Source organism: Ruditapes philippinarum, unplaced genomic scaffold (assembly GCF_026571515.1).
Source record: "Ruditapes philippinarum isolate M1 unplaced genomic scaffold, ASM2657151v2 ctg756_1_1_1_1, whole genome shotgun sequence".
Lineage (NCBI taxonomy): Eukaryota > Metazoa > Mollusca > Bivalvia > Venerida > Veneridae > Ruditapes > Ruditapes philippinarum.
Genome location: NW_026864914.1, coordinates 538,597 through 564,208, shown reverse-complemented (window position 1 = coordinate 564,208; position 25,612 = coordinate 538,597). Strand labels below are relative to the sequence as shown.

General features: G+C 32.6%; 1 protein-coding gene across 1 annotated transcript in view; it reads left to right on the top strand.

Moving 5' to 3' along the window:
• The first annotated feature begins 3,862 nt into the window (after positions 1 to 3,862).
• LOC132727269 (leucine-zipper-like transcriptional regulator 1) overlaps positions 3,863 to 25,612 on the top strand; it is a 44,692-nt gene continuing 22,942 nt past the window's right edge. Inside the window, exons 1-9 of the mRNA XM_060712693.1 lie at positions 3,863 to 4,115; positions 4,927 to 4,989; positions 6,001 to 6,057; positions 6,884 to 6,963; positions 8,016 to 8,124; positions 9,781 to 9,925; positions 11,856 to 11,995; positions 12,433 to 12,579; positions 23,616 to 23,670. Coding sequence (XP_060568676.1) covers positions 3,973 to 4,115; positions 4,927 to 4,989; positions 6,001 to 6,057; positions 6,884 to 6,963; positions 8,016 to 8,124; positions 9,781 to 9,925; positions 11,856 to 11,995; positions 12,433 to 12,579; positions 23,616 to 23,670 — 939 coding nt within the window. The 5' untranslated portion in view covers positions 3,863 to 3,972. The remainder of the gene's footprint in view (positions 4,116 to 4,926; positions 4,990 to 6,000; positions 6,058 to 6,883; positions 6,964 to 8,015; positions 8,125 to 9,780; positions 9,926 to 11,855; positions 11,996 to 12,432; positions 12,580 to 23,615; positions 23,671 to 25,612) is intronic.

The following is a 25,612-nucleotide window of genomic DNA, read 5'->3' as shown; positions in this document are numbered from 1 at the left end:
CTGCGGCTTTTAAATTTGGCCCAATTGTTGTTTTTAACTTAGTCTAAAAATTTTAATTTTTTTACACCTTTTTTGTAGGTTTTTAAATTTTCCTATACAGCTATTTTGGTTTTTTTTGTCCCCCACGGGGGACCCACGAGTTTAGAGGACAAAAAGAAATTTTTCTTTTTTAAAAGCCCCGAAAATATAAAACAACAGGGAAAAAAAATGAGTTTACGCATAGATCTTCGAAAAAAAATTTTAAAATTTTTGAATGGGTTTTTGGGAATACGCTTTTAAAAAAACCCCATAAATTTTTATTCCCAACCTTTTAAAATTTTTTTTGGGAATTGAAAAAAAAAATTAAATGTGGATTTGGGAAAAGGGGACCCTTAATAAAGCCCCTGGGTTTTAAAATTTTAATTGCTGAAGGTTAAAGTTTTTTCATTTTAAAATTAAATTTTCCCGTTTTTGGTTTAAAACACATACGGGACTTTTCTGTCCCTGTTTCCCAAAATTTTTGGGGAAAAGGGTTGTGTCCGGGAGGGAAAAAAACATTTAATTTGTATGTACAGAATTAAAGCCTTACATTTAAAATTTAAAATTTTTTAAACAAATCTTTTTTTTCAAAATACAAAAAAAATTCCTTTTGGGGCCTTTTTTTAAAAACCCAACCCCCAGTTTAAGACTTGCGACATCGAAATTTTAAATTATTTTGAGGCGTAACCCAAAATATGTTTAGTGATTAGTCCAGTAATTGGGAATTGTCAAAAAGACCCCGAGAAAATTTTGGACGGGCAGTCTTTTTTCTAACGGAATTGCGTGGGAAAAAATTTTTGAAAAGGTAAAAACCGTTTCCCGGGGTTTAAATTTGGCCTAGAAAATTTTCCTGCAAAAAAACCCTTACGGATTAATTCTTTTAAAGGGAAAAAGTTACACACAATATTTAAAGTGGTATACAAGTTCAGATAATGATTAAATTAAAAGTAGAACTTCGACCGTAATCAACGTCACGACCATATTCCAATTAACGTGGTTGTCATATTGAAACAACGTTGAGTGCCTGCTGGGACAAATCAAAACTCACCCAGTCATCTGTATTCGACGGCCTGTCTACACGGTGATAGGGCGTTTACCACAACTCTTCATAAGACCAAACTTACTTTCAAAAATACTATCATTAGCATATTAATGTTTCTTTCTTTTTTTCTTTGTTAATTACTCTATTTGTTATTTTTCCATTAAAGTTCTTTTCTTCGTTCACTACTTTGACAGCTGTCATTATAGAGTTCTTATCAAATAGTTTTTTTTTATAAGAGACACTAGATCTGAAAATACCCTAGTACTAATTAATAGACGGTCTCCACCATTTACGGTCTTAGGAATTCTTATAAATGATCGCTAATTCACAAATGCATTTATTTCACTTATGTAACTAGATCTAATTGAAGAGGCATATATATAATTTATATGAATTACCATACAGCTATATTTATTTCTTGACCCCCTCTGCATGTCTGTATTATTATTAAATCTCTTGAATGAATAAACATAAAATATGAATTACTTAAAATTATTAATTGCATCTTAACATTTTTTTTTCAATATTAGATCTAGATCTAATTATTTTATATATTTTATTCAATAATGTTCATTTCCGAAAAACTTAATTTGTTAAAATTTTTGTTGGCCCCGCCCGGGGAATTTGAACCCCCCAATGTTGAGATTTTAAAAGTTCGTCAAGAAATTAACACCCAAAAAAGTTGGGGATTTAAATTAAAAAGCCTAGGGCCCCTCCCAAATTTTCAAGTATATAATAAATTACCCTTCCCCAATCGAAAGGTCTTTTGGGTATTTTACGGTTTTGAAACCCGGAAAAAATTTTGAAGGCCCGGGAAAACCCGGGTTTTAACCCTTTGATTAAGTTAAAACCCCTTTTTCGTTTTTTTAAACCCCGGGAAATTTCCCTTGTTTAAAACTAAATTTTTCCCCCGTAAATTTTCGGTTTAAAATTTTTTTCAGATGCCTGTATTTCGGCAACCCTTTACCGTTTTTCCACACAGTAGGTTTGGGCATCTGCGGTTTATATATACGGGAATTTTTTAAAAATCTTTTGAACCCCCGTTTCCCCATAAATTCATAAAACTTTTTAAAAAATGAAAATGGGGTTTAATTTTGTTCTGCCCTTTACAAAAATATTCTTATTTAGGGGGTGGTGGCCTTTTTAAATTTAAACAAAATTGGGGTTGGGTTTTATGTCATTTTTAAAAGGGGTTTAAATGTAAAAAATCAATGGGCTTTGTTTCAATTATTTTTCCAAAAAAAGTTAAATTTAAAGTTTTAAAATTTACGAATTTTTGTGACTTTCTGAAAATCCCGGTTTTTTTGCAGTTATATATTATATACCCTTTTTAAGTTGTTAAAAGGGGGGTTGGGTCTAAATTGGGAAAAGGGTGTAATGCTTTTTGTTTAAATTTAATTAAAAAATTATCTTCACCCAAAATTTATGTGTATTTTTTTTTTGACAATATTTTTTGATAAATTTTTTGAAAAATTTATGTTATTTTAAAGGGCGGGCCCCAAATTTTAAAAATTTAATACCCCCTTTTGACTTATTTAAAACACATTAATTTAAATTTTAATGCGGCTACAGAAAAAAGGTTAAGGGAAACGGAAAAATACGTGTCCCTACCTAACCCTGGGAAAAAGGGAAAATTCTTTTATTGTTTTTTTTCCCTACCTGTAATCATCTATTTGTTTAAAACCCAAAAATGGGAAATTTTTGTTAGGTTCAAAAATTCTTTAAAAGCAATTTTTCTTTTGGGGGTTTCCCTAAGTTTTAAAAGGCGTTTGTTTTACATTTTTCATTTTGCGACAGTTGGAAAAATACCCCGTTTGCTGAAAATTCTTTTCTCAATCAAATTTGACTTGGAGGGGTTAGTCCCAATATATAGGGCGTTTCAGCTTGTCTAGGGAGTTTATGTCGGTCCCAAACCTTGGCTTTGCCCAAAAAGCAAATATCTCAAAACCGTATATTTATAGAAACTATTGGGCGTTAGGCTTTTTATTTTTAACACGTGGGTTCGATTCCCGAAGTATTTCGGATGTAGCTTGAGAGCTTCAGCGTACCTGTTTATTTGCTATGACATGCCGCATCATATGAAAAACAATAATATTAAAAAGCGGTTTATAAAGTTTTACAAGCCAGAACTATTTCGAATGAAGACTTTTAGGTCATGTGTATGAATGCTAACACTGCTTTTAAAAACACTTGGCATGTTAAAGAACGTAATATATGTTATTGAATATAATCTTAACATTTTGAGCAAATGAATTTTTCAAAGGATAATTATACAACTGGAAGGTCAATATTAAAGATAATAATGAAAATTATATGTAAAGTTAACAGAAAGAAATTTTAAAAAGGATCTTTATACAAGTAAATTATATTCAGGTTAAACTGTATAAAGCTATGTATTTGTTGTAAAAATTATTGTTTGAATTTTGAAAAAAAAGAACACTTCCTAAATGATAGTATGAAAGAAAAACATTATAATTATGTTAGTATATTAACTTAAGAGTGAAGGACACATGCTTGAAGTCATTGCTAAACAGTAAAAACCTTAATAAAAGAAAAAAATTGAAAAAGCAGATAACTTTATTTTGTAATGATTTTTTTCTGTTTACGTTCAATATTTCATGTGTGTTAAATAACAGAGTCATTTTACTGGTTCGTTACATCTTTTTCTTGAATCGACCATAAGGTTTTGAAAACAATATAATTCAGATTATAATAAATTTTCTAAAGATATTCCATAAGATATAGCCTTATATCCTTTTATCATAATACAATTTTAATGCAATCATTCATAGTTTTGATTGTATGAATGTTTTATATTTACAGATATATGCATAACAATGTTGTGTGATTGTAAAGTTTGACGTTGCTGATGTTACTGATGTATAAGTAGTGAAAGTTGTCTCACTATAAGGATGGCAATAGCACGGTCTAGAGGTATGGAATTTGACCACAACTGGCCAGAGAGTTCTGAATGTCTTACTCTCGACTTTGGACCATTTGAAACAGTACATAGATGGAAATGCATGCCAGAGTGTGATGAATTTGTTGGGGCAAGGTAATTTTTTTTCCGTCGTATTTGTTGACGCACATATTTCACACAAAAATGTATTGTAGATAACAGAATTAGCCTGAATTTTTCCTGCTGTTTATCATTCTACATTTAATACTACATGTATATGGTAAATAGCCTGGGTTACCAAAGAAGATAGATAACTGTTGATAGAAAGTTACGTTTCCATTAACAAAGATTAGAAAGTGATAGAAAATGTTCTGCAATGTGTTATTTTGTACATACATTGGTTTGAAGGTAATGGAAGAATTACTAAACATGTAAATATTGATATTTTCTGCATAAGAAAGAGGTTGAAATAATGGACAAAACTTTTGAAATTTTCCATTTTATTTTGATATTTCTAAGAAAAATGTGAAGATTAATTTTAAATGCATGTACATTTGTAACTTTTTGTAAATGGCACCATTTATAAATCAAATATGTAATCATCTGCAAAATGGTGAATGTTTTGATTTGTTAAATATCCCCAATTTTGTTATGGTAACCATGTTAATACATGTCCCTATCAGTTTAAAAGGCTTGAACCAAAAGTGATTAGCCTTTGCCACTAGTATAGAAGCAGGCCAGCCTGAAAGACTGTGCATTTTTGCCAGGCTCTATACTGTTAGTAGCTCAATTTTTATTTGTGTATTTTGATTGTGAAGTCCCTTGAACTTGGAATAAGTTTTTGCAAATTCAAAGCAGGCGTTTTCTTATTACCAGCAGATTAGGGGTGGAACTTACTGGGGGGGGGGGGGTTAAATGGGAAGATATAATGTATTATATAGATTACAAGTCATTGTTTACATTGTAGGAGAAGTAAACATACAGTGGTTGCATACAAAGAGGCTGTTTATGTGTTTGGCGGAGATAATGGGTAAGTTGGCTTAATATAGCATTATATCAAGAGCATCAGATATAGAGGAAAGTAATACAAGGGTTGCTTGTTTGATCCTTGAGCAGGGCATAATTTTTCCATGACAATTGGTCTCGGTCTATTTGATTGAGTTTTACATCAACCAACACAGTATAGGTCATATGGCGACGTTCCAGCTTTACTGGTGTAGGAAGACCTCAGGTGCCCCTCCGTGCATTACTTCTGACACAAACCGGCACCTGAGTAGAACCAACAAGGTTCCGTAAGCTTTGTTCTCAGTGATTGAGTCTAATAATCATTGGCTGTCATCTCTGATTCATGTTGGGATTACAGTATATTCTCTCTATTAAGACCACTAACGGGACTGACCCAAAGTGGTCTTAATAGTGAACTGGTCTTAATAGTGAATAAGTCACTTTAACAGCTGACGAAGTCCAGCTTAACTTAATGTATACCTTGTATAGTTTTATGCACATGGTAAATGTACTTAATTAAATGAGTAAAAAGAAACACATTTTTTTTAAAACAAAAAACATTTTTAATGCATGATGATAACTATGATACATCATTAATATGATGAAAATATTAATTAACGGCTTCCCTTTTAGAAGAAAAATACAAAGGTATTAATATAGTTATGACTCTCATTATGATTTATACATTAATTACATATCGAAATAAAGCACACATGAACTGATAATTTGGTGTAATTAGCAATTTTTACCGTACTTGCTATAAATTGTGTGAGGAAAGCTTGTTTGGTGGATAATTAGATGCAAAACAACAATTTGTTTCAGTTTTTAGTGAAAAACTGCAAATTTCATATTCCTGTAACTGTTTGGAGTATAGAGGATTTATATGGTAAGTTGTGATGGTGTCTGAACTGAGCTCTAGGAAATTCAATGTGGTTTACTGCCGTGATCCGGATTGAAAACTACCAACACTGGTGGCACTAAATTGCTTATAGATGATTTGTAGTACTTTGTAAAAATCATTCTTTTTTTGTTACAGAAAAAATATGTTAAATGATTTGCTGAGATTTGATGTGAAGGACAAGTCATGGGGAAGGTAGGTCATTCTTATGTGAAGCAAAAAATTGTTAACCATTATATCAACGAGTTCATTCATGTTTTTGCCTGTTTTTGATTTTTAAGCTGTCCTTGGACAACATCGGTGGCTGGAAATATTAAAATATTAGTTCAAGTAGTCACTGCAGGATTTCAATTATTAACAGATTGGCGGTCTATATCATCAGTTGAATTGACATTTAAATCGGTTGTATTTTCAGCCTGTTGATTTAAATGTCCCTGTTAAACTTTGGCCAAATGGGCTGTTTTCATTGGCACATCTGTTGCCTCAGATAAAAAGGGAAACCCTGCAATGTTAAAAGAGTCTTCTAAGAGGATTTTAAGGGTGGACTGGCTCTGTACTAGCAGTCATTTTGGCCACTTATGCTTAAAGAATTAATTATGATACAGATGATTTAACATAATAGTATTTAATAATCTTTTTCTGAAGTTTTTTTTTTAATGTTACGTACATGTAATGTGCTTGAATTTAACATATCTGTCAGCCCCTTTCAAAGATTGTATTATTTTGATAAAATTAAAATGTGAAATGTACAGTACTTTTGGGCTTTGCTGAACAGAAATCAATATAAGAAATAACTTTTGGCATTTTTGCTCATATATAGACAGCAATTTTATGAATTGAGGACGAAAATATGAAACATGTTATTGATAAAAATTTAATCTTTGTGTAACCACTAACAAATTAAAGGATAAAATGCCTGGACCAGTGACCTTGCAATACAAAAAGTTGTCAATTTTAGAATGTTGAATTTTATTGTGTGTTATTTAACATTGAGCATGAATATTTTTGTTCTTTATTTTAGGGCATTTACAACAGGGTTACCACCAGCACCAAGATACCACCATTCTGCTGTAGTGCATGAGGGTAGCATGTTTGTATTTGGTAAGTTACAAGGGAATTGGCACACAATTTTTAATGAAATTTGTCTTCTCAAAAGTAAATTTAAATGCACAATATGCCTCAGAAATGAATATTTTTTTTACTTCTTTAGACAAGGCAAACATAATGTTATATAATTCAATTGCTTGTTACTTGAAGAAAAGTAGTGCAAGATATGATTTTGTGAAAAAAGGAAGCAAAATCTAAACAATGTAATATATTGACTTCCATACAAATTACAGTAACTACTAATTCACTATAATTGTATTTTCCCCAAAAAGAAACAGAAAAAAAAGAGGGTTGTGGTAAGGGCCAATGGTAATTTTTTTGGAATTAAAAACTCCTAAAAGAAAAATTTTTTTGAGAAAAAAAATTTAAATTTTTGGGCATAATGGGTTTAAGATCGTAAATGAAGACATGTTTATTCCTATTGACTGGTATAACAATTATATAATATTTGTTGCTTTTATGTACATCAGTGGACGGTTAATGCACATTTATTGGTGGATAAATATCTGCAGAAGCAAAAGGATTCATTTAAAGCCCAAACCCCATGGGGACTTGATAAGTCTGAAGGCTTCTGCAGATGTTAGTGCACAAAAAAGATACATTTTATAAGCACTATTCTTGCATAAAAATTGATGTCTCATTCAGTAATTCAGCATTTTTTTATCTGCATATCATATAATAACCTATTGGTTATGCTTTGCTTTCCACATAATAGCACAATGTTACTTCACAGTAATGTTTTACTTTTAAAACTACCAGGGTCATCATGGCATTAAGCTGTTTCTAAACATTTCACCCTGTGTGATGCATATTAAAAAATGTGTGTGATGCATATTAAAAAATGCGAAACAGCGGCATGTGTTCTCAAGAATCTATTCGGTAATGCATGTATTTAATTATACTGAACTGTAGTATTGTTTAAACTAAACCCTTTGTCTATGACAAACTTGACCTGGATAGATGCTGTGACCTGGATAGATGCTGAAAAGTTCTTAATCTATTACTATTTATCTTTGTCTTATCATTCAATCTATATATGTTTGCAGGTGGGTATACAGGAGATATCCACTCCAATTCTAACCTGACCAATAAGAATGACCTATATGAGTATAAGTTTGCTACAGGGCAGTGGGTACAGTGGAAATTTGAGGGAAGGTATGTCATATATTATTTTTATCTTGTTAGTCCCCTACCGGTTTACCGGAGGGGACTTTAGGTTTACCCTCCGTCTGTCCGTCCGTCCGTCAGTCCGTCCGTCCACAAAACTGGATCCCGTGTTAACTTGAAAAGTACTGAAAATATTTTTATGAAACTTGGTATATGGATAGATGGCAGTATGGAGATTATGCACGTCTTTTTCTTTTCTTCCTATGTTGAAAATTCTGGTTGCTATGACAACAAATAGGCTGAAAATATGGCAAATTTTACACATAAACTGGATCCAGTGATAAAGCAAAAAGTACTGGAAATATTTTTATGAAACTTGACATATTGGAAGATGGCAGTCTTGAGATTATGCACGTCTTTTTCTTTTCTTCCTATGTTGAAAATTCTGGTTGCTATGGCAACACATAGACTGAAAATATGGCAAATTTTACACATAAACTGAATCCAGTGATAACTCAAAAAGTACTGGAAATATTTTTATGAAACTTGACATATGGGTAGATAGCAGTGTTGAGATTATGCATGTCTTATCTGTTCTTCCTATTTTGAAAAAATATCAGTTGCCTTGGCAACAAATAGGCTTAAAACATGGCAAATATAACAATATTTGTGATTAGTCAAAAAGAGCTGAAAATTTTTATGAAATTGCATCTTAATTCAAGAGTTATCTCCTCTTTAAGAATTCTGCTTTTAAAATGTTATATTTTGGTAACAGGGATGTTTCAAATATTAACTTTAGCGTGTCCTTCAGTCTGTCTGTTCATAAAAACTGTTTCCTGTGATCACTTTTAAAGAACTTTTCCAACAAATTTACTTAAAATAGAGAAAAATTGAAACATAAGTGAATGGCCAATGGCCCTACAGAATGTTGATGGGGTTCTAACCGGTAGGGGACTTATGGATTGCTTGCAATACTATGATAATTGCTTGTTACTTTTGTATTAGCGTTTCTAGCTAACAGAAGGTCAGTGTTTATTGCAAACAGAACGTCAGTGGTTCTACTCAAGTGCCTGATTGTGCCTGAACTTATGCATAAAGGGGCACCTGAGGTCTTCCTTCACCAGTAAAGCTGGAAAGTTGCCATACTTGTACTGTTTGGGTGCAAGGTAAACCCAACCAAAAAGAAAAAAAGTATTTATGTTTATTTAATATAATAGGTTTATTATAGGAGTATTTTGATCTGGAACATATATTTGACTTTTTAACTAAAGGATAATACAAGGCATATTGAACCCAATTTTAGTTTATATTAATTCTTTTTAGTTCAATTGTGTTGGAAGCTATAAGCTTATTGAAACACTCTTGAATCGTTCCTGTAAAGTGTAAAGGTTCTTTGCTGATGGAAACAACAATTTGCCCCTTACGGGGTTTGAACCCAAGCAGCCAGTAATCCTTAGATTACTAGTCTGACCCGTTCACCACTTGGCCATGCCACATCATCTGCTCTGGTATGACTTATCTAACTGTTATATAAATGTAAGCTGTGATATATATATAACAGTTTGCACAATACCATATTTCATTCTTAATATAGTTAATGTGTAAAATTTACCCAACAACTATAGCTATACTATATAGAGTAAAGTTTTTGATTGGTTTAAATTAAAAGATGGGTTAATAATGAATATTAATGCTTTTCTTCAGACGTCCGGTTGCTAGGGCGGCTCATGGAGCTGCTGTGTATAACAACAAATTATGGATATTTGCGGGTTACGATGGTAATGCCAGATTAAATGACATGTGGACTATTCCCCTGACAGGATCTGCTGAAGTTAGGACCTGGGAGGAGGTACGCTAGATTGTATATATCAAAATATATAACAAATTTCTGATAAAAAGAACCTGAGAATCTTAAATATGTCTCTAGAGTTTGCAAAAAAAGAGTCAAATATCAGCATGGCCATATCAAAGTATAATAAAAAATTCAATAACCCTGCAAACGAAGTTTGAAGGAAGTATACTGGAGCCAAACATTTCCCTGTATAGTTGTTCCCTAACTATTGTCAGTTGGTTAATTAATTGAGTGGTGGATTGGTTGGATGGATGTATGATGGATTGGTTGGTTGGTTGCTCAATCTGCCACACATGGTATATTGTGAAAGATTCTTCCACTGTTCATGATGTATTTTCTCCAAATTTGTACATACAACATTTGTACCACTGCTATATGTGTTTGGATCCTCTTTTTGTGCCCCCACGTTAGTGGCGGGCATTTAGATTTACCCTTGTCCGTCCATCCGTCCATCATTCTGTCCGTCCTTCCGTCCCTCCGTTCTCTTTTGTGTCGCACGAAACTCAAAAAGTATTTGACCTAGAGTCATGTTATTGCCCTTGACTTAGTAAAATTTTGCAATTTTCAACTTGTGTCCCATGTAACTCAAAAAGCATTTGACCTAGAGTCATGAAACTTTACAGGAATGTTGACCAGCATGTGTAGTTGTGCACCTGGGTATTTTCGTCTGGATATACTTAGTATTTTTAGAGTTATTGCCCTTGACTTAGTAAAATTTTGCAATTTTCAACTTATGTTGCATGTAGCTCAAAAAGTATTTGACATAGAGTCATGAAACTTTACAGGAATATTGATTTGCATGTGTAGTTGTGCACCGGTTATTTTCGTCTGGATTTATTTAGTATTTTTTGAGTTATTGCCCTTGACTTATAAATTTTGCAATTTTCAACTTGTGTCGCATGTAATTCAAAAAGGATTTGACCTAGAGTCATTAAACCTTACGGGAAAGTTGCTAAGCATATTTAGTTTTGCATCTGGGGTTTTGCTTGTGGACTTATCCAGTATTTGTAGAGTAATTTCCCTTGACTTAGTAAAAATCGTTTCATTATGTTGTTATTTGTTCCTTGAGTGCTTGAGTTAGAATCAACGAACTTTACAGGAATAATGGTCAACATCATTAAATTACAGGAATAATGATTCACATCACTGTGAAGCTATGCACCTGGGAATTTGCATGTGGATTTTTTTCAGTTTTGCTAGAGTTATTGCCCTTGACTTACAGTAGTATAAATTTGCAATTTTCAACTTGTTCATGCATAGCTCAAAAGGTATTTCACTTGTAGGCCTGAAAGTTTACAATAATGTTGGTCAGCATGTGTACTTATGCACCTTGGGGTTTGCTTGTGTATTTATTCAATCTTTAGTTTTCAAAAAATATTTGACCTAGAGTCATAAGATTGACAGAACAGTGGCGCGGTGGGGGCACCCGTGTCCTATGGACACATTTCTAGTTTGTACAGGAGTTATGGCCCTTTTTTTGTTGCTACTTGACTCTTTGCAGACTTTGAGATTTTTGTTAGTGACTAAGATTTATTTTAGAAGAAATTAGAAATACGCCCATAAGTAGAATGGCAGAGCATTTACTGTATGCACTAATTTTGTTCAGTTATTGCCCTGTAATTAATTTCAATAGTGAATTTTATTCATGAAAGATAAATGTTCTGATATGAATATTTGATTTGTTAAATTAATGTCAAGCATAAGTTGAAAATTTCAATAATTGTAATTTGTTGAAAAAAAATGTATATAACATTAACTGAAAAGATGGTAAAAAGGCAATGAATAGATGTCCAACATAATATGTAAAAATAAAGATAAATCCCATGCAAGGAGATTGGCTAGATCAATATATAACTTACATTGGTGAATACATTACAGGTATATACATGAATGTAATCTAGCATGAATGGATGGTTTATTTTTCCAGGTTGATCAGACTGGAGATATTCCGCCAACCTGCTGTAACTTCGCTCTGGCAGTAGCTCGTGATGCAATGTTTGTGTTCTCTGGACAAAGTGGTGCCAAAATAACCAATAATCTCTTCCAATTTAATTTCAAAGAAAACCTGTAAGTTACTTTCAAGTTTGATTTAAAGTGGTCTCCAGCTTTTCTAAAGGTTAAATATGTTATTTTTAGATAAATTGTTTTATATAATTGTCAAATCCAAAGTATTTATGTGGAACATGAAATTTGTTGACATTTTTAAGATACATGAACAAAAAGGAAAAGACTTGATACCTCTAATACGCAGGTCTACTGTCTGTATTTGAATAAGTTAAGAGCAAAGCATGATAATATGAACAGGTGTTTCGAGCAAACGCTTTAACGCTACAAAACCTCCATGACAAATCAGTTCAGTCAAAAATGAATGCACCTACGAAAGTCTGAAGCTTACAAAATCTCAGATTGTTTACTTAATGTGATGACCGTCTAGGTAGTAAAGTTTTCTTGTATCTAAAGGTAAAATGTTTTTATACATTCTGTTTAACATTTACATTTTACAGATGGACAAGAATCTCAACCGAGCATATATTACGGGGTTCCCCACCTCCACCAGAAAAACGGTATGGTCACACCATGGTGGCATTTGATAGACATCTGTATGTGTTTGGTGGAGCCACAGGTCAAACCTTACCTAATGATCTGCATTGGTGAGTTGTTTATTAAAATTATTTATTGAAAATGTGAAATTTAGGTGATTCATTTCATATGAAAAGTGTGAAATTCACATTATTAATGGATAAATTTAGTGTAAATTGGTGTTCCAAACACTTACCTGATTTATCTACACTAAGAAAGAAAGAAATCAATGAATCAAACTGGAATATATATTTTAGAAACAATCCAACTGTTGTTTTGAATGTAAAGTCTGACTAGTGAATCTTTTACAGAAATAACATTTTAACATGATCAATATGACAACGCAATAACAAATTGAAGTTGAAATATGATTTGACGAAAAATGAAAATAAATGGCATAATTAACGGCTAATTTTGTCAGGTATCGAAATTTCACCAGATTTGTGAACGGATCTGTCTGATACAGTTTGAAAATTTTGAAGGACAGTCCATGACTGTGGATGAGTCCGTAATTCAGTACAACTTATATTTGTAAGGAAAAACTCATTCAAGAATTAACCATAAGATTATTTAAACAAAATAATTTTACTGTTTCTAAATTTTATGAAAATATTTGATTAGATATAGTTATCAAACTCTTTAAAATGCTACAGAAACACTGTATGATCTTCAACTGTGTATAGTTTAACAAGTCACTCAAAATTTGTAAAGAAAGAAAAACTGTATTTAATCATTTTGACTGATAGAGTCAGAATGTAAGAAAAGGTGAAGCAGTTATTTACATTTCATTTGTATAATAACTCATTAACAAAGGAACAAATCATGATAACACATAGGAATTCACAGTGTCTAAACAAGTGTACTAATTTTTTACAAGAAAGTATCAAATTAGAATAGAAGGCTCCCAAGAATGGTATAGTGATCGAAAGTAACAGGTGCTTGTAGCCGCAAGACCTGATACATGTACATATTGAATTGTTAAGGCTCCCAAGAAACTGTACTGTTTATCTGTGAAATTATTGTTATCAATTGTGATATGATCTACTTTTTTGACAGAATTTAAAACAAAATAGAAGTTCATGCAAATAATTTTGAAAAAAAATAATTGTGTTGGATTTAATAGCAATGACAATTGTCAATATTTGGACCCAATAGCATGAATACACAGAATGGATGCTGTCTTTATACCCCCAAAACAAAGTTTTGGGGTGTATATAGGAGTCACCCGGTGGTCAGTTGGTCGATCGGTCCAGCAGTCCGTTGCATTTTCCCTGTCCGGAGCATAACTTGAAGACTAATGGTTGGAATTCAATATAACTTCATACAATGGTCAAGCACATTGAGAGGAAGTGCAGTGCACAAGAACCATAACTCCATCTTGACTAATTATAGAGTTATTGCCCTTTGTTACTTTTCCTTGTCTGGAGCATAACTTGAAAACTACTGGTTGGAATTCAAAACAACTTCATACAATTGTCAAGCACAATAAGGGGAAGTGCAGTGCACAAGAACCATAACTCTATCTTAAGTAATTACAGAGTTATTGCCCTTTGTTTTCTATTGCTTTCTTTTGTCCGGACCATAACTTGAAGACTAATGGTTGGAGTTGAAAATTGATGGTTGGAGTTCAATGAAACTTTATACAATGGTCAAAGCAGTGAGATGAAGTGCAGTGCACAAGAATCATAACTCTATTTGGACAATCACATTTAGTGATACTTCTAGTTACTGTAACTTCTGTAACTTATGCTACAAAACTTAAAACATGTAAACAAATAGTAGTAATTGCTGGGATTTGTTGGCTTAGTTTTTTCCATTATATTGTGTAAATGTCCATGCAAATTAAGTTTATTAATATGTAAGTACAAAAGTAAAAAGGTTAACCTGTTGATGATAACATCAGATTTGGTTATAGTTGTATGTCATTGGGTATTCTTTATATTGATTCTGATTGTCAGACATATTTTTCAAGCAAAATTTTTCCATGGGATGTCAAATAAATACAGAAATTACTCATTATACAATGATTACACCCAATGTTTTGTTTACATCTAACAAAACATGGTAGAACTACTTTCAATCTGTATTAGCACTTAGATGATTATGAATAATCATGTAGTTGTTCAGAATTCCTTATTACTGTACTCTAAACTGCTTGATTGAAGTTTCTTCATAATTATATCTTGTTTGAAATTTACTGTGTTCAAACTATATTCTGTTTACATTTACAAAGGATGAGAACTAAGTCATCACTTTGTATGTTACTTCATATCCATTTTGGTAATATTTCATGAATTGGTTGTTTTTAAATAAAAGCAATATAATTTCATGAAAACAAATATTGATAACCTTTATTGAATGTCTGAGAAAACTGAGTAATTTATCTGGTATCCGGATTTACCCTTGACTAAAGGTCTTGGCTGGTATAGGTTTTATTCTTGGCTGGTTAGCTCATTTCCTTGGATGGTCTAGATCATATCCTTGGCTGGTATAGGTAATTTCTAGGGCCGGTAATTGTATTCGAATATTCGAATATTCAAAACTCTACCGAATATTCGAACATTGAAAAACAAATACGAATATTCAAAAAAAAAGAATGTTTTTTTTTTGTTATTACTTTCATATTTCAATTAAGATCGTAAATTAAACCATTGACCTTTACTTGACGTTTGTATGACGCTTGTCAACGATTATCGCCAATTAACTGTGAAAACTTTGGGGTCTAGTTGATAAAAAGGGCACCCGTTTCACAGTTTGCAATTTACCAGTTTAACAGAATATAATGTAATTCTTTGCGATTTTAGTTATCTTATTTATTTTTTCTGTGCAATAATCTTTCTGATTAATCAGTAATTGTCTTAAATTTTGTGAAAACGAAAAAATCGACACGCATTAATCGGTGCTTTATGAAAGCATGGTCAGGGTCTATAATCCGTCAAAATATATTTATTCCGTGAAATTAGACGCGGTGTGATATTTACTGCGTTATAGCTAAATTTATCTGAAGAATATTTTAAACCTTATCTAAAATTATAAATAAATAAAAAAAATATATTCAAGTTCAGTTTCAATATAAATTATGTGTTTTTGGGGCTAAGTGGCTACCATGATTCATATTACTGTCGAATTACCTCCCATTAATAAGACAGATGATCAACAGTCGGATTAACTGAACAAAAGGCAATCAAATTATGAATTTATTTCAAAAGTAAACAATTATGTCGATTTACAATTTATAAAATTAAAGACTTTTACGTAGTAATATAGGTGTATTTTTAATCGTCGATTATTCCAAGCATATTAAAGTAGTATAGTATTCGACGCAATCAATTTCGGAAACGTATACGTCAAAGAGAAATATTGGAACAAATGTTGTAAAAACGAATATTCGAATATATTCGAATATGGAAAACGAATATTTGAACATCAAATTCCTTATTCATTCCCAGCCCTTGTAATTTCCTTTGCTAGGTTTGGTCATTTCTTTGGCTGGTATAGATCATATGCTTGTCTGGTATAGGTCATATCCTTGTCTGGTATAGGTCATAATTATCCTTGGCTGGTATAGGTCATATCCTTGTCTGGTATAGGTCATAATTATCCTTGTCTGGTATAGGTCATATCCTTGTCTGGTATAGGTCATAATTATCCTTGTCTGGTATAGGTCATAATTATCCTTGTCTGGTATAGGTCATATCCTTGTCTGGTATAGGTCATATCCTTGTCTGGTATAGGTCATATCCTTGTCTGGTATAGGTCATAATTATCCTTGTCTGGTATAGGTCATAATTATCCTTGTCTGGTATAGGTCATATCCTTGTCTGGTATAGGTCATATCCTTGTCTGGTATAGGTCATATCCTTGTCTGGTATAGGTCATAATTATCCTTGTCTGGTATAGGTCATATCCTTGGCTGGTATAGGTCATATTATTTGGCTGGTATAGGTCATATCTTTGGCTGGTATAGGTCATATCCTTGGCTGGTATATATCATATCTTTGGCTGGTATAGGTCATATCCTTTACTGGTATAGGTCATATCTTTTGCTGGTATAGGTCATATCCTCGGCTGGTATAGGTCATATCCTTGGCTGGTCTAGGTCATATCCTTGGCTGGTCTAGGTCATATCCTTGGCTAGTATTGTACAATAACGGTTATCAATCATTCTGGTGAACTGATCAAGATGGTTGCCTGATTTGAACAGAGAATAATCGTTTAACGACATAGTCATAATTGCTGGACTTATTTTGAATGCACTTATTTATTATCAATGTATTGTGGTAATGTACTATATGAGCTAAAACTTGTTTTGACTGCTGAGTTAGATTGCTGATATTGATAGAAATTGAAATAATATGTACCAGGGTCTGTGCCTGATTGCATGGCTGATTTTGATAAAACTTGACAGGAATGATTCTGGAGATATAAACAGATAAATTACAGCTAAAATTGTTATTTTGGCTTTTAGCAAGAAAATTTCTTCTTTGAATCATGTTTATGCACTTAGATGAGCACTTTGGGCCAGCTAGGGGCTCTTGTCTTTTAAGACAAAAATGTTATTTGGTAATGTTTTGTATATGTATTGATCAGTAATATATCATTATATATTTATCCCAGACATGTATTATCAGGGGGTTCATAAAACAAAACAAAAACATCATGACTTTGATTTTAAATATTACTGAGCTCTGCGGTAGATCTGCCATTTTTCAAGATAGATATTAAATAATTATATGGAAAGTGCAATGATTTTCTGACAAGAATAATATTTATAAAGTACATTTATATTTTGATATACAATGCAATTTCATTGAAAAGGATCTGTGTTATTGTTGTTTTGCCAAAATTGGGGAAATTCTTTAAATGATTTTTATTAGGAGGAAAGGGTTGTATAGGAATAATTATTATCTGTCTTATAGAATTAGGAAGTACATATATATATTTGGAGTGTATTGTTGTAGAATACTATTTTGCATGTTTTGAGTTCAAATGCACTGGCATATAATCATGGGTACCGATAGGACTGAAAGCATTTTAACAATAAGCCGTGCATTATTATACCATAATGCATTCAAAGTTAATATTTTTTTCCATTCTAACATGCTAATAAAAAAGAGAATTGATAAAAATATGTTAAACTTGATGTGCTGGTGTATGCCTCCGTGGTCGAGGGGTTAGAGTCGATGACTTCTAATCCAGTTACCTCTCTGGCGTGGGTTCGATCCCCGGGAGATGCTTTGGTAGTTTAGCTAGAAGGAAGGTTACAGTCTAGTACTGGTGTATTGACTCTCCAGGAACGTATGGTTAGGAAACTACCCGCCTATATGACTGAAATACTGTTGGGAAAAGACATAAAATGAAACAAACAAACAAACAAAAACTTATGGTCTTGATGTGTCAATGTTCTTGTGGTCTTAATGTGTCATGTTTCTTGTGGTCTTTAAATGTCGCGGTGATGTGCAAGACATGTACTTATGGTCTTGATATGCAAGTATACATGCCTTGATGTGCCCTTGTACTTGTGGTCTTGATGTGCCAGTGTTGTCTTTCATTAAGAATTTTTATAAAGGCAGATTATGGATTGATGTGCCAGTGTTGTCTTTCATTAAGAATTTTTATAAAGGCAGATTATGGATTATACTACTTGAGACATTTTATTCAGTTATTAAACGTAATTATTTTGTTACTGAAAAACAATCACTGATGTTTTTTCAAATCTAACTTTCTGTGATTTTTGATAGTTAAATTTTCACATGTTGAATGACCGCTGGTTTATTTTACATGTTTGCTGGTACCTTAATTATCCCCCGCCGATGGAATCGGGAGGGGGATATAGTTTTGGCGTTGTCCTTCCGTCCGTCCGTCCATCCGTCCGTCCGAATTTCGTTTCCGGAGTAGTTCTCTGCAACTAATGGCTGGAATCAAACGAAATTTATGGGAAAGTTGATCAGCATGTGAAGTTGTGCACCTGGGTATTTTTCGTCTGGATATTTTTAGTATTTTAGAGTTATTGCCCTTGACTCAGTAAAATTTTGTCCGAATTTCGTTTCCGGAGTAGTTCTCTGCAACTAATGGCTGGAATTCAACAAACTTTAATGGGAATGTTATCAGCATGTGAAGTTTGTGCACCTGGGTATTTTCGTCTGGATATTTTTAGTATTTTAAGAGTTATTGCCCTTGACTTAGTAAAATTTGTAATTTTCAACTTGTGCCGCATGTAACTCAAAAAAGTAATTTGACCTAGAGTCATGAAACTTTACAGGAATGTTGATCAGTATGTGTAGTTGTGCCACCTGGTATTTTTGTCTGGATATTTTTAGTATTTTTTAGAGTTATTGCCCTTGACTTAGTAAAATTTTTAATTTTCAAACTTGTGTCGCATGTAACTCAAAAAGTAATTTGACCTAGAGTCATGATACTTTACAGGAATGTTGATCAGCATGGGTAGTTGTGCACCTGGGTATTTTCGTCTGGATTTTTTTAGTATTTTTAGAGTTATTGCCCTTGACTTAGAAAATGTTTGCAATTTTCAACATGTGTCGCATGTAACTCAAAAAGGATATGACATAGGGTCATTAAACCTTATTGGAAAGTTGCTCAGCATTATCCCCCGCCGATGGAATCGGGAGGGGGATATAGTTTTGGCGTTGTCCGTCCGTCCTTCCGTCCGTCCGTACATCCGAATTTCGTTTCCGGAGTAGTTCTCTGCAACTAATGGCTGGAATTCAACGAAACTTTATGGGAATGTTGATCAGCATGTGAAGTTGTGCACCTGGGTATTTTCGTCTGGATATTTTTAGTATTTTTAGAAGTTATTGCCCTTTTGACTCAGTAAAATTTTGTCCGAATTTCGTTTCCGGAGTAGTTTCTCTGCAACTAATGCTGGAATTCAACGAACTTTATGGAATGTTGATCAGCATGTGAAGTTGTGCACCTGGGTATTTTACGTCTGGATATTTTAGTATTTTTAAGAGTTATTGCCCTTGACTTAGTAAAATTTTGTAATTTTCAACTTGTGCCGCATGTAACTCAAAAAGTATTTTGACCTAGAGTCATGAAAACTTTACAGGAATGTTGATCAGTATGTGTAGTTGTGCACCTGGGTAATTTTGTCTGGATATTTTTAGTATTTTTAGAGTTATTGCCCTTGACTTAGTAAAATTTTGTAATTTTCAACTTGGGTGTCGCATGTAACTCAAAAAGTATTTGACCTAGAGTCATGAACTTTACAGGAATGTTGATCAGCATGTGTAGTTGTGCACCTGGGTATTTTCGTCTGGATTTATTTTAGTATTTTTAGAGTTATTGCCATCGACTTAGAAAATGTTTGCAATTTTCAACATGTGTCGCATATAACTCAAAAGGATTTGACATAGGGTCATTAAACCTTATTGGAAAGTTGCTCAGCATATTTAGTTTGTTCCTGGGGTTTCGCTTGTGGATTTATCCAGTATTTGTAGAGTTATTTCCCTTGACTTAGTAAAAAAAACTGTTTCATTAAATGTTTGTTATTTGATCCTTGAGTGCTTGAGTTAGAATTGATCAACTTACAGGAATAATGATCAACATCACTAAATTATAGGAATAATGATTCACCTTCACTGTGATGCCTATGAACCTGGGACTTTGCATTGGATTTTTTTCAGTTTTGTTAGAGTTATTGCCCTGAATTACAGTAGTATAAATTTGCAATTTTCAACTTGGGTTTGCTTTGGGATTTATTCAGTATTTGTAAAGTTCTTGCCTTTACTTAGTAAAAAGATTTTTAGTTTTCGAAAAATGTTTTGACCTAGAGTCATAAAGATTGACAGAACAGTGGCGCGGTGGGGGCACCCGTGTCCTATGGACACATTTCTAGTTTTTATTAAAGAAGAATTAAAATGATTTTTACAATAACATTTAAAAATATTTGAAAATTGTGAGATCCTTCTTCTGATGCCTTGAAAAATGGCAATGAAGTCTGGAGATTAAGTTTTTTACATCTATGTGAGCTATTGTGATCCCCCACCGTCCGTCGTCGTGCGTCGTCAGCAATTTCTTTAAACAACATCTCCTCAGAAACAAATGACTGCACAGCAACCAAACTTACAGGAATGATCCTAGGGTGGTCCCCTGCCAAAGTTGATCAAATTGGTTCCGGTCTTTGCATAAGTAGGTCACAGCCAGAAAGGAGTTCAAAAAATGCAAAATTAAAAAATCTTGTCTGAAAGTACAAGCCTAGAGCTTTTGATATTTGGTATATGATATAACCTATAGTCCTCTACCAAAAAAAATTGTTCAAATTTTAGCCCTGGGTCAAAATTGGCCCACTCAGGGGGTCATAGATTTTCCTTACATGTATATAGTTGAAAACTTAAAAATTCTTCTTGTTTGAAGTACATCAGGGCTTCAAAGTTCAAAGAAATATTACAGTTTATGCCATGATTAATATATAAATAAAGCCTTATGTCTTCAGTTGTTGTGTTAATAATAACCAGTTACTCGGCGGGGATATAAATTCAACGAATTTGGCCTTATTAGTCTGTGACTAGTTTTTTAGGAAGTACACAGTATTTCAAAATAAACATGTAATCCCCCCCTCCCCCCCCCCCCACTGAAACTGAAAATTAAAAAATAGTTTCAGCGTTAACGATAGTTCAGTAAATTTCAAAATAGTAATCAAATTTCCTGAATTATCATTGAATTGGTAATTCTGTTGAATATTTATGTTTTTGAAGCACGGTTACTTAGTTACCAGTATATCAAGTTCCCAATGGAGTGAACAATTTGCGTTATATTTGTAACCCGTGGTGATTTCCAGTTTTCAATTATTTTATATCATATTTCACATTTCTAATGTATGGATTTATTTATGGCACACTTCAAAGCTTTGATTTAAAGCAGCATGCCTCCAGATTCATGCAAATTTTTATGCAAATTTTGAAAATGTGAAATATTGTGAAGCCAACAAAGATATTTAAATTTACACATTTACACACAAATGGCACTAACAGTCCACATAAATTACCAAAAAGAGGTCAAAATATGCAAATATAGTCATTTCTTTGTTACTTATGCAGCAGCTTTAATATGGTAACAAATACTGCAAAATCTGTCATTAAATGTTCGAGATTTCAAAGTGCTGCAACTTCTCAATGGATTGAGATAGAGTAATTGGCTTTTCAGCGTTAGTTACCCGACTTTACGATCGACCTGAGGCCATTTTTAGACAGTCACATGTCCAAAATTTTCATGGTGAATAATGCACAGACCTGCCGTCTTCCTCCACCAGTAAAGCTGGCCGTCAGTGTGACGTAAAACCCAATCAAACAAACAAATCATGGTAAAGGGTTGAGGACATCTGCACCAAGCACCTTTTCTGCTATTATATACTATATACTGTTATATTTCAGTTTATAAAAATGTTGGGAATTAAATGTAAGGAAAATAAGTATGATGTCATAGAGAAGACTTATTATAATCACGTTTTGTTATAATTTTATTGATGTCGCTCTTGGAAGTAAATTGGTTATCTTATAGTGTTTCCAGAAATATTTTTTTTCGATAATTAATATTTTGAAGCCGCATGTCTCAAGAGAAACACAATAGGTCTTTAATAAATCAAATTGAGGAAACATTTTTGTTTCAAACAGTGAGAAACCATATAAATAATGCAAATAAACCATATTCTACTTGTCACATTTATAGCAACATTGATTTGAAATTGACCTATGGTAGAGTTGGATTTATAGACTTGATTTTATAGCTATATTTTTTAAAGAATTAATGAAATATTGCAAAATAGTTTTGTCAAGTGAGCTTGTAGATGGATCTAATTTATTGAAACAGTCCTAATTAACTTAGAAGGTCCTAATTTGCTCGCATGGTCTTTAAGTAACTGAGATGGTCCCATTTTACTTGAATGGTCCTCATTTCCTGAGATAGTCCTAATTTACTTGAATGGTCCTAATTCACTGAGATGGTCCTAATTTACTTGAATGGTCCTAATTTACTAAGATGGTCCCAATTTACTTGAATGGTCCTAATTTACTTAAATGGCCATAATTTACTTGTATGGTCCTAATTCACTGAGATGGTCCTAATTTACTTGAATGGTCCTTATTTACTTAGATGGTCCTAATTTACTCAAATGGTCCTAATTTACTTGGATTGCCATACTTTACTTGAATGGTCCTAATTCACTGAGATGGTCCTAATTTACTTGAATGGTCCTAATTTACTTAGATGGTCCTAATTTAATGATATGATCCTTATTCACTGAAATGGTCTCAATTCACTGAGACAGACCTAATTTACTAAAATGGTCTTAATTCACTTGAATAGTCTTAATTCACAGAGAGGGGCCTGATTTATTAAAATGGTTCTTATTCCCTGGAATGGTCTTAATTCACTGAGATGGTCCTTATTTTCGTGATGGGTTTTAATTCCTGGAAAAGGTTTTAAATTCACGTTATGGGCCCAATTTATTTATGGGGCTTACTTAATCTTTGATACTGGGGATATTCTATTTCACTGGAATGGTCCCCTTTAATTGACTGAGGTGGTTCTAATCTAATTCCTGAGAAGGTCCTAATTTTCAAATGATGGTCATAAAAATCACTTAAATAGTTCTACCGATAATTTACTGATATGGTCATTATTCAATGAGAGGAGGTCCTTAATTTTTTCCCTGAGGTTTATAAATTGGCTGCAAAGAGATTGAAGTAGAGTAATTGTTACTGAGTTTTTGGTAAAAAAATGTCCATTTGATACTGCCAATTGTGACTAATGACATTCTTTGACTTGTTTTTGACAGGTTAATGCCATTTAGAGTGGACATTTAAGCATGACTTCTAGTTGGCAATATATGACTTCAGCAGCCTGACTCATAATGCCGCATAAAAGTGAAGCAGGCTTAGCATACAATATTTGTAGACTCATTTCTAAGCCAGGTTGTAATATACTACAGGCTACTCGAATTTTAAGTATTAAAGATAGCTGAAATCACTTGAACAATGCAGGGCAGTAACTGATCTAGATTTTAAGCCGGGCATGTCCATTTACATAAATGTAATTATAATAGTAATATAATATAATAATTTACAATTTTATATTTCTATATTTTCAGTTTTGACTTAGATTCTCAAACATGGTCCATCATAGAACCATCACCAGAAAGCACGGTGAGTTACATAAATCTTTACATCTACCCTCTAGAATTTGATATCACTTTGCTAGAGCTATAAACGGTATAAGGTCTATCTATGTCAATAGTCCTGTTTAAGTTGCAAAAAAAGGTTGAATTTTTTCATGGTTAGGAAGCTATCCTGCAAGCTTATTCATGGTGCCAATACCATGTGACTTTAAGTGATCTGTGTTTGGCAGAAGACCAATATAAAAAATTGGTCCACATAGTATTTTCTGTCATAACATTTTGAAATTTCTATTATCTGTTATGGGATATATAGTGTAGAGCTCTTTCATTACAGTGAGTAACCCATTTATGGAATGCTTTTTGAGAAAAAAGATTTTTAGCTCGACAATTTGAAGAATAGGGAATGCTATTGTATTCACCCTGATGTGGGTGTCAGCATCACATGTTGGTTAAGTTTTTGTGTGCAAGTTGGTACCTCCAATACTACTGAGTGGAATGGATTTAAACTTCACACACTTAAGAGCATAATAGGAGGGGACTGTTCAAGACCCATAACTTTAACATGGATTTTTACAGAATTATGACACTTTTTAAACGTAGAAATTTCTACATTATCAAGGCTCTTGTTTTATTATTAAGCACTTGTTTTTCTTAGAGTGAAACAGTGTGTTTGAACAGTAAAAACTTCCAATGCAGTGTCACAAAAAAAAGTTTTATTTTTTTATTTTTAACCATTTATTTGTATAGGTAACTCACTAGAATACCTGGAATCTGAACTTTATTTGATAAAAAATAATGAAATATCAAAAAAAAAATGTTATGAAAGATAATGCCTAAAATAACATAAAAAACATGAAAATACCAGGGGAGGATTTACAATCTACATGTTGTCACCTTAGTGCAGTAAAGGGCTAACTCCTTATATAATTTAATTGTAGTTAGTCTGTTACTGCAAGAAGGTGACTATATTTCCTTAACATAATTATACCAACACATGTACATGCATAATTTTATATAGTGAAGAAAAAATGTAATTTGTTTTTGGAAAATTACCTTGAACAATGACACACTCTTTTGTAATGTTAAATGGATACCAGAATTTGCAGAAATTACTAATAGTATGAAACTAGAATTAGGTTTTGTTTATTACATAATAAAATTGAGCTCCGATACAAAATGACTAATGAATCAATACTGTTTGAGTTCCGCAGGGAGCTGTGCCACTATATTATCATTTTCGCTAATTGTATAAAGAGCATGCCATCATACAAGCTCTATTGATCAGCGAAGAGTTTAGCTTCCATTGTCGCCAGCGTTACATATCATACTGTAAAAACAATGTCCCATCATTCCAGCTTTTAATAGTATTGTCGTTAACAACGGTTTTTGATTTTATTAAAAAAAAGAGGAAATTTTTTTTTTCCGTAGCTTATGACTTAAATTACTGAAATGTGGACAAAACAATTGCTTTTATAGTTGCGGTGATGATATTGAAATTATTATTTACTGTTAAAGGTATTGGTTTTTGTTGTAGTGTTTTTTTTTCATCGTTTATGGAAGATGTTAAGCAAAGAATGAAGTTGAAATTGGATATAATTGATATCTTTTATGTGGGTAGTTAAGTCGAGAACTTTGTATTTAAATTAAGATTTTGCGGAAGGAAGTGTGGACAGATTTGTGGTATGGTTTATATTGTGTGAAATATTTTATTGTTAATTTTGTAATTGATAGCAAATCAAATATGATAGCAAATCAAATATGTATGGATGAAGATATTATAAGTATTTTTACTAACTATTTGAAGCAAAGTTATAAACAAAGTGTGAAGAAGTTTATGGAAATATTTTTTAACAAAAATGTTATGAACTCAAAATTTTTTAAATAAATGTAGATTTAGAGAGAAATATTAATTTACTTGATTACAGGTTATACGAAAATTAACATTTAAAACTTGCGGAGTACCCTAAAGC